Source organism: Benincasa hispida, chromosome 6 (genome assembly GCF_027475165.1).
Source record: "Benincasa hispida cultivar pf3 chromosome 6, pf3_genome.v1.1, whole genome shotgun sequence".
Lineage (NCBI taxonomy): Eukaryota > Viridiplantae > Streptophyta > Magnoliopsida > Cucurbitales > Cucurbitaceae > Benincasa > Benincasa hispida.
In genome coordinates this window covers 54,542,450-54,552,212 of record NC_143483.1, presented here as the reverse complement: position 1 = coordinate 54,552,212, position 9,763 = coordinate 54,542,450, and the positions used below count along the sequence as shown (strand labels likewise).

Below are 9,763 nucleotides of genomic sequence, written 5' to 3'. Positions count from 1 at the left end.
AATTTCATAGTTTTATCAAATAAAAGAATTTGACGTTGAAGCAATAAAAAATAATGTGAAGAATATAAAATTTAATTATATATTTACTAAAAGTTAAGTCTTATTAAATACTTTTTTAATTTTGTTTTGAAAAGAAAAGATTTTTATAAAATTAGTACCCTATAAAACACGAGAAAAAATTCATTTTCTCAAAACAAAAAAACAACGGTAAAAAAAATTAAAAAAAAAAAAGTTCACACAGAATTAAAAAGAAAAAACCATTAACGTCCAAATTTTAGAGATTATTAATATATAAAGAATCGACGTCACCAAAAGGCAGTTAATTAATTTAGCTGGTGAAAGGGGGAAGAAGAAGAAACAGAGTTCAGAGGAACTCTCTAAATCCATTTTCATGGCGGTAGCTACTTTCTTTCCTTCTCAAACTTCATACAACAATCGCCATTTTCTTTCTCGCGACATCCGATTTCGGTCTCCTCTTCGTTTCTCCACTCGTCGTTCTTTCTTCTCTACCGTTCGAGCGAGCTCGGGACTCGTTCTTGAGTCGGTATGCTTCACCTTATCTTTCTTGTTCCTATTATCGTTTATAATTCCCCTTTTTTATGTTATTGTTTTAAAATGAATCCCTATTGTGCGTTGAAGTTGAATTGTACTGTGATTTTCCATCCTGTGATTGACTGTTAGGGAAATTTTTGTTTAATTTGTAATTGTAACTCATCTAGATTGAATTTTAAGTTACTATTATTTTATGTTGCTATCAGGATTTAGGCATTCAACAGGATCAGAATTCGAAAATTGACGTGTTTTCATGTCCGGTTTGTTATGAGCCATTGTTGAGAAAAGGTCCACCGGGTTTAAATTTGTAAGTTGACTAATTGGGATGTCTACCAACTTTTGAAATTTGTATTGTTACATTACATTATAATTTGATCTGGATGAAGTGGAAAATTTGCAGGCCAGCTATTTATAGGTCTGGTTTCAAGTGTAGAAGATGCAATAAGACGTATACCAGCAAAAACATCTTTTTAGATCTCACGGTTACTTCTGGAATGAAAGAATATGTTGAAGTCAAACCTGGGGGGACTGAGCTGTTTCGGTATCTGTTTGATATTTCCTCTTCATTTTTTCTTCTCTGTATAATTCACTTCTGAGTTCTCCTAATTTGTTTCATCTTTATGTGTTAAGTTGATGTCACCCATTAGTTTAGTTAAAGGGAGGAGTACAGTATTATCTCCATTTTCCCCTCGCAAGGAGATAATTCTGAACTTCTTCTGATTTTTTAACTTTGTAGGAGTCCACTTGTTTCGTTTCTATATGAAAGAGGATGGCGTCAAAACTTCAACCGAAGTGGTTTCCCTGGCCTTGATGAAGAAGTATGCTCCCTCTCAATAATAACACTACCATGCAAATGGAAGAAGCTTTTACATTGATATTTTAATGCAATTCAAAAGATTATTCGGGGAGAAAATAAAGTCTATTTGCAATGTTACACAGGCTACCTTGGTATTCGATATATAACCTTTTCATTTCTTTGGAGAATGTGAATATGGGTTGATACCTTCTCAATAATAACACTACCATTCAAATGTGCGAAGGTTATTCGTGAAGGAAAGGAAGTCTTATTATAATGTTACATAAGTTACCTTGGTATTAGGCGTATAGCCTTTTCATTTCCTTGGATAAAGTGAATATAGGCTGATATATTTTCTGTATCTATACACTATTGCAGTTTAAAATGGCCATGGAGTATTTTAAATCTGTTGAAGGAGGTCTTTTAGTGGATGCAAGCTGTGGTAGTGGTTTGTTTTCCAGAAAATTTGCAAAATCTGGGTCTTTCTCAGGTGTAATTGCACTTGATTTTTCTGAGAATATGCTCCTTCAATGTTATGATTTCATTAAGAAAGATTCTACTCTCTTGAACAGGTAATTTTAGTTTGACTTTTATTTTTTCTTCATTAAGTCCTTAGAACTGCAATCATTGTTATACTCTGCTGGCTTGTGTATTAAGTTCTCTTCACTTGTAAAAAAGGAAGGATATCCTAATTAGCTCATCCTCTTTTGCAAAATATGCAGCAATCTTGCTCTTGTGAGGGCAGATATCTCTAGGCTTCCCTTTTCATCAGGATCTGTGGATGCTGTCCATGCTGGTGCAGCTTTGCATTGTTGGCCATCTCCTTCCAATGCTGTAAGCATTTTGTCTTGTAGGATCATATTCAATTATTCGATTCCCTACCAGTAGTCATGATCCGCTGAACTCAACCAGGTTACAGAATACCACTGTTGAGTCGTTGAATTCATCCCGTTACATTCATGATTGAAATTCTCTTCTTAACCAGCAATATATGATTGAAATCATTTAAAGTTTTCTCTCCATGCTTGCCCTTGCCCCAATTCCTCTTGGTACTTGGTCCATTAAAAGGAAGTGATCAAAGCTTACTCTTCACAGTAGTTATGATGGACTCAATTCATATGAAACAATATACGTTGTTGTGTCTAAAACAACAGCAGGTTCTACTGGCCAATTGGAATTTTGATGCGTCTTCTTGAACACATTCGTTCAGGAAGTTTTAGTTGAAATATTTAGGAATTAGCTCCTGGGTATTTTTATATATTTATAGCAACGACGCATCCATTTATGATATCTTCAGCTCAGGTTCTCCCTGTTCTGATCACCGTAAGGTTAATCTTTTTCTGCTTCTTCTAGTTTTAGTAATGGTTTTCTTTGACTCTTATCAGATTGCTGAGATCACTCGTATAATGCGGAGTGGTGGAGTATTTGTGGGAACCACTTTTTTGCGGTACACTTCATCTACTCCCTGGTACATAAGATTTTCGAGAGAGGTATACTCTTAATCTATCCTGTGCCATCCTTATACTTAAGGATATCTATTAGTAGAAAATTTAATTTCACTAGTTATCAAGAAGCAGCTATGATAAACATTTGTGTTATCTTCTTGATATTTCTCGGGTCTAGGACTTGGTTATCACGCATTTGCATACACGAAGTCCGTCCTTGCATAATTTCAAATAACTCGCAATAAAGTAAACAAGCTAGCTTCCTAATTGGTAGATTGAACTTCTTGCTGGCTTATAATTTTCAGTTTCATTGGACTGAGTGTCAATATTTACTAGAGATTCTAACTATTTAATCTTTTGGAACCTGATAGATCCCCCATATTTAAAAGGTATGAAAGAAAGGGCAAAAGGAAGAATAAAGAGAGGGGCTCAGATGTAAATTGGAAAAAGAATCAAATTAGTTAGAGGGGACCACCAAATCTATAACAAATCAATTAGTAGTGGGGAAGTTTGTTAGTAGGGAGGGAGATAACAAATTAGTATAAAAGATAGGAATATAGAGGAGGAGAGACATCTTTTTATCTTGTAAAAGCTTAAGGCTGTATTGAGGGGGAGGACTCGACCTTCCTTGACTATTTTGGGGCCAAAACAGTGGATAAATAATTAAGGTTCTATCATTTGGTATCAGAGCTATCCGATTCGTGGGAAAAGGGTATGGTGAAGAAGATGGAGGCAAGATTAACAGCTATGGAAGAACAACTTACCTTGCTTCAAGTTGGAATGGAGAACAGAATGGATCAAAGGTTCAGAGAAATGCAACAAATCACGGAGAGCTTGTTGACAGCGAAAATCGAAGCACTAGGAGAGTCAATGGAGCAGAAGATGATACGAGCATTGGAGGTTTGGTCAAAGAAATCAGAAACAACCAAGGAGATGGGGTCGGATTCATCAGAAAGAACAGTGACTGATAAAGACAAGCAACCGGCAAGTGAGGAAAAGGGAGAAAGAAGGGAGGTGCCCTTGTTCGATATGCGATTGAGAAAGCTGGAAATACCAATATTCAAAGGAGAACCAGGCGAGGATCCAATGGGATGGTTCCATAGAGTCTAGAGGTATTTTATTGTGAATAGGTTATCAGAGAAGGACAAAATCGAGGCTGCAATCTTGTGTTTAGAAGGAGAAGCTTTGGAGTGGCACCAATGGGAGGAAGAAAGGACTGCGATGGATACATGGGCCAAATTTAAGGAATAACTATTGCTACGATTCTTACCAGTCAAGGAAGAGGACCGGAGGGCTCTGTTTCTCACCTTGAACAGGATGGCAGTGTGCGAGCTTACCGGCGGCGATTCGAGCAGCTTTCAGAACCGTTGAAAGACCTATCTGATGAAACATTAGAAAGCAAGTTCGTTAGTGGGCTGAAGGAAGACATCCAAGTCGAAATGAGAATGTTTAAGTTGATTGGGCTGAAAGAGAAGATGAGAAACATGGAGAAGGCCAGAAGAAAGAAGTGGGGCAACCCGAATCCTGCAAAATCAACAAACGCATCCTCGAACTCGGGATCTAACACGGTCACGGGTCAAACCGGCCCCAACCCGAATCAGAACACGCACGCAGCTGCTTGGACGATCTCTCTCAATCTGACCCGGCTTTCTGGTACGTCTTCAAACTCTGTTACCTTAAAGGATGTCAACGGAAATCCGTTCACGACTGGAGCTTTCAAGCGCTTATCCGACAGGGAGATGGAAGAGACAAAGGACTTTGTTACCGTTGTGAGGAAAAATATACACCAGGGCATCGATGTAAAAAGAAAGAGTTGAGCATTTTTCTTTACCATGACGAGGAAGAGGGGGATGATGATACGGAAGCAGTGAACGAAGCAGAGGAGGCCGAGATGCCCATGACAACTACCTTATAATCGATGGTGATGGAAAAGAACGAACAAGAAGCAAAGCTATCCTTAAAACTCTCTTGCCGGGATCGACTCACCTCGAACGATCAAAGTCAGGGGAGCTATAGGAGATAAGGATGTGATTGTCCTCATTGACAGTGGTGCTTCACACAATTTCATTGACAACAAGTTAGTATCAGCCCTGCAACTACCACAGACGCCAACAACGAGTTATGGAATAATGTTAGGAACAGGGGTATCAGTGAAGACAAAGGGCATTTGCAAGGGAGTAATTCTTAACCTTCCAAACTTAACTATCATCAATGACTTTTTTCCTTTGCCTCTGGGTAGTGCTGATGTAGTGTTAGGAGTGCAATGGCTGATGACCTTAGGACGTGTTGAATGTGACTGGGGAATGACCGAGATAGAATTCCAAGTAGGTGATTGGAGAGTCCACTTGCAGGGTGACTGTAGCTTGATGAGGTCACAAATTTCACTGAAGACAATGATGAAGTTGGTAAAAGGAGAAGGCCAAGGTATCCTTCTCGAGCTAATCTCCCTCATGACCTCTGAAAAAAGTGGAGAAATAAGGTCAATAACTGAGCTGCAACGGGAAATACAAGACATTTTGGAGAGGCACCAAGCCGTTTTCAGTCCAGTAGAAGGGTTGCCACCTATGAGACACCATGAACACCACATTCAACTCAAACCAGGGGCAAGACCAGTGAAAGTGAGGCCGTATAGGTACCCACAATTCCAGAAGGACGAAATTGAGAAGCTGGTAGAAGACATGCTTACTGCTGGAATCATTCAGCCTAGTGTGAGTCCTTTTTCAAGTCCGGTGTTATTAGTGAAAAAGAAGGATGGTAGCTGGCGGTTTTGTGTCGATTATAGTGCTTTGAATCAAGTGACAGTTCCAGATAACTTCCCTATTCCAATGGTTGAAGAACTCCTTGATGAGTTGGTTGGTGCACGGGTATTCTCGAAGATTGATTTGAAGTCAGGGTATCATCAGATCCGAGTGGCTCCCTCAGATATACACAAGACCGCATTTCGAACTCATGAAGGCCACTATGAGTTCTTAGTCATGTCATTCGGTCTGAGAAACGCTCCATCCACCTTTTAATCGGTAATGAACGACCTCTTGCACCCTTACTTAAGAAAATTTGTGTTAGTATTCTTCGATGATATCTTAATCTACAGCTCTTCTTTATGTGATCATGTGCATCATTTATCCGTGGTATTGCAAGCTTTGGAAGACAACCAATTCGTGGCCAATCTTAAGAAGTGTACGTTTGGGGCAAGGCAAATAGACTATCTGGGGCATATCATATCAGAAAAAGGTGTAGCAGCAGGCCCTTCAAAGGTGGAAGCTATGCTCCAATGGCCAACACTTACAACCGTCAAGCAACTCAAGGGATTCCTTGGGCTAACAGGCTATTATCGCAAGTTTGTACCTCAATATGGTTCGTTAGCCTTCCCTCTAACACAGTAGCTCAAGAAGGATAGATTGGAGTGGAATGAAAATACTCAGGCAGCCTTCGAAACCTTGAAACAACACATGACCCAACTACCCACCCTCAAGCTTTCTGATTTCAATCAAACTTTCATAATTGAAGCAGATGCTTCTGGGGTAGGAGTTGGGGCAGTCCTGATGCAAGAAGGAAGACCAGTGGCTTATTTCAGCAAGGCACTCCCACCTACACATCGACTCAAGGCTGCCTACGAAAGGGTACTAATTGCCATAGTCATGGCTGTGCAAAAGTGGTGCCCCTATCTCTTGGGAAGGAAGTTTATTGTAAGAACAGATCAGAAAAGCCTCAAATTCTTGTTGGAACAACGAATCATAGCAGGAGATTACCAGAAATGGGTTGCAAAACTGATAGGATACGAGTTCGAGATTGAGTATAAGAAAGGGAGGGAAAATTTGGCAGCAGATGCTTTGTCTAGAGTACCTACTTCGTTGGAATTGTCTATGATCAGTGTACTACATGCCCTGAATCAGGAGATATTCACAAGTCAAGTTGAGCAAGATCAAGAACTAAGGGCAATAAGGGACAACATTCGGGCAGAGCTACCACACCCCTAGGGATATACACTGCAAGGGGAACTTCTATTGTATAAGCAACGCATTGTACTTCCACCTCAATCACCTACCATTCCATTACTCCTACAAGAGTTTCACAACAATCCAATTGGGAGACACAATGGGGTAGTGAAGATGTACCAACAGCTAAAAAAGGAATTTTTCTGGACAGGAATGAAGACAAGGGTAAGGGCTTTTGTAGGGGACTGTTCTATCTGCCAGTAAGCCAAGTATTTTCCCTTAGCCCTTGCTGGGCTGCTCCAACCTTTGCCAATACCCGAGCTCGCCTGGCAAGATATCAGCATGGACTTTGTGGAGGGACTGTCAAAATCAGAGGGTTACAACTCAGTCTTGGTAGTGGTCAACAGGCTGTCCAAATATGCACATTTCATTGCCCTTCACCACCCTTATACAGCAGCAACAATGGCTACTTTATTTATGAAGGAGATCGTATGTTTGCATGGAGTACCTAGGAGCATTATTTTTGACAGCGATAAGGTGTTTACAAGCCTATTTTGGGAAGAATTGTTTAAATTGATGGGAACACAACTCAAGAGAAGCTCATCCCACCTACAAACAGATGGGCAAACAGAAGTTGTCAACAGAGGCTTAGAGGCTTACCTAAGGTGCTTTACTATGGAGAACCCTTCACAATGGCACAAATGGCTGGCATGGGCTGAATATAATTACAATACATCCTAGCACACAGCCATCAAACGTACTCCTTATGAGGTATTGTATGGTAGACCAACACCTACTATCGTCTATTACACACAAGGGAATGCCACAGTAGGAAAAGTTGATGTCCTACTTAAAAACAGGGACGAGATGCTCAAACAACTGAAGAAAACACTAGAAGCAACACAACAAAGAATGAAGGCCCTAACAGATTCAAAAATAAGAGAGGTAAACTTTGAAGTATCTGATTGAGTTTACATCAAGCTCAAGCCCTATCACCAAGGATCATTGCTGGTGCACAAGCATCCAAAACTAGCACCACATTACATTGGACCCTTTCAGGTAATTCAAAAGATCGGACCTGTGGCATATAAGCTTGATCTACCCCACAATGTCTCCATACATCCAGTGATACATGTTTCACAACTAAGAAGGGCAGAAGGGATCATGTTACCACGATTCTCCTCACCAACAATAGGGTCCTTGGGGAAACAACCAAAACCATTGGCAGTCTTGTGAGTTAGGAAGATTGGTTCAACAATATCTTCACCAAATGACTTCGAAGTGCTTATACAATGGGAAGACCTACCAGTAGAAGATGCAACTTGGGAAGGAGGAGCTCAATTGGCTGAACAGTTCCCTGATTTTCACCTTGAGGACAAGGTGGTGCTTTGGGGGGAGGGTAATGATAGACCCCCCATATTTAAAAGGTATGAAAGAAAGGGCAAAAGGAAGAATAGAGAGAGGGGCTCAAATGTAAATTGGGAAAAGAATCAAATTAATTAGAGGGAACCACCAAATCTATAACAAATCGGTTAGTAGTGGGGAAGTTTGTTAGTAGAGAGGGAGATAACAAATTAGTATAAAAGATAGGAATATAGAGGAGGAGAGACATCTTTTTATCTTGTAAAAGCTTAAGGTTGTATTGAGGGGGAGAACTCGACCTTCCTTGGCTATTTTGGGGCCAAAACAGTGGATAAATAATTGAGGTTCTATCAGAACCATAAATAAGATTTCTGTTTATCAATCGGTGCAACCAACATTCTCATAATTGCACAAATTAATCCAAAACCCAAATTTTCACGACCTACATAGTCCAACCAATATTCTCCTATTTCTTTCTAGTCAAGCAAACTACATTATGGAAAAGAAACTACTGGTTGGTGAACACAATCTTTTTCTTGGAGAGGAGGATCTAAATGACCTCCATCATTTTATAGATACCGACATCTATACTATGAATAATCCTGAATCCTGTCATAATCCATCAATTGTTCAAATACCAACCGATCCCAAGACCCAAAACAAGAATGTAAAATTGCTGCCAACCATCTTATGATAAACAATTGCATTTTAATGACTGATAAGATTCTAGGTTCCTCTAATTCTAAGGATGCAATGATTTTCACATTTTCTTGGTTATGAAGATGGACTTGTGAGCGTTATAAGTTTGTGTACTGCAGCGTGCTTTTCAGAATTTTGGCTACTTAACAGAGGAAGAAATAGAGGATTTGTGCAAATCCTGCGGTCTGATTAACTATTCAAGTAAAATGCAGCAATCTTTCATCATGTTCTCTGCGCAGAAGCCTTGAAGAAAGTGAGTTTCAATCTCATCTTCATTATGATGTGTATGTTCAGAATTAAACTCTAAAGAATTATATTGATAATTTAATACAATACTTGTTGGAACTGAAGGATAATTGATTCAATTGAATAGAATTAAATTGAGAATAGATGTGTAATAATGCTCTCTTTACTGGTTGATTTCACTTATTTCCATTTTGTAGGCATATCTCATAACTCATAAGCTTGTTCTGGTTGTCTCTCTTCGCTAAATTTACTTGATTTTTGAATATGAACTTGTTCTTATTTGTATAGAAATTACCAAAAAATCAAAATTTTGGAGTTTATTTGATGATAATTTTACTTTTAGTTTCTATTTTGAAAATTATCGCAATGGGCTGGCTTAAAGTGTTGATTATGTGATTAAAAAAACAACAATACTTTAGAGCTAGTTATCACGGTAAAAGATGAATATAGCTTTAACATAATTGACATGCACTGAAGTTCTAAAGGTCGGAGGTATTATTATTTATTATTGATAATATGTCTTTTGGACAAATTTTATTATTAATAATATTAATAGAAAATAAAGTTGTCGATGTTTAAATGAATTGAATGAACATCTTATGCAGTTAAAAAAAATGTCTTAATCTGATGAATTTAGTGTTTTTGTTTTTAAATAAACGAATTACAAGTCGTTGCATTAGCATCAAGCATGGTATTGGCAGGTGTGAGGTGCATCTCGGATACGAATT

The 9,763-nt window shown here is 38.8% G+C and overlaps 1 protein-coding gene across 1 annotated transcript; it reads left to right on the top strand.

Annotated features, from left to right (window-relative positions):
- The first annotated feature begins 309 nt into the window (after positions 1–309).
- LOC120079642 (S-adenosyl-L-methionine-dependent methyltransferases superfamily protein) lies at positions 310–9,178 on the top strand. Its single transcript, XM_039033910.2, has 8 exons — positions 310–544; positions 759–859; positions 953–1,093; positions 1,289–1,370; positions 1,727–1,920; positions 2,071–2,182; positions 2,734–2,838; positions 8,909–9,178. The coding sequence occupies exons 1-8, from the start codon at positions 392–394 to the stop codon at positions 9,035–9,037; spliced, it is 1,017 nt and encodes a 338-aa protein (XP_038889838.1). The 5' UTR covers positions 310–391; the 3' UTR covers positions 9,038–9,178.
- Positions 9,179–9,763: the final 585 nt, after the last annotated feature.

Coding starts and splice junctions, on each gene's coding strand:
- LOC120079642 (XM_039033910.2), top strand. CDS start 392: ATGGCGGTAGCTACTTTCTTTCCTTCTCAAACTTCATACAACAATCGC. Junction 860..952: donor GGTCCACCGGGTTTAAATTT/GTAAGTTGACTA, acceptor GAAAATTTGCAG/GCCAGCTATTTATAGGTCTG. Junction 1,921..2,070: donor GATTCTACTCTCTTGAACAG/GTAATTTTAGTT, acceptor CAAAATATGCAG/CAATCTTGCTCTTGTGAGGG.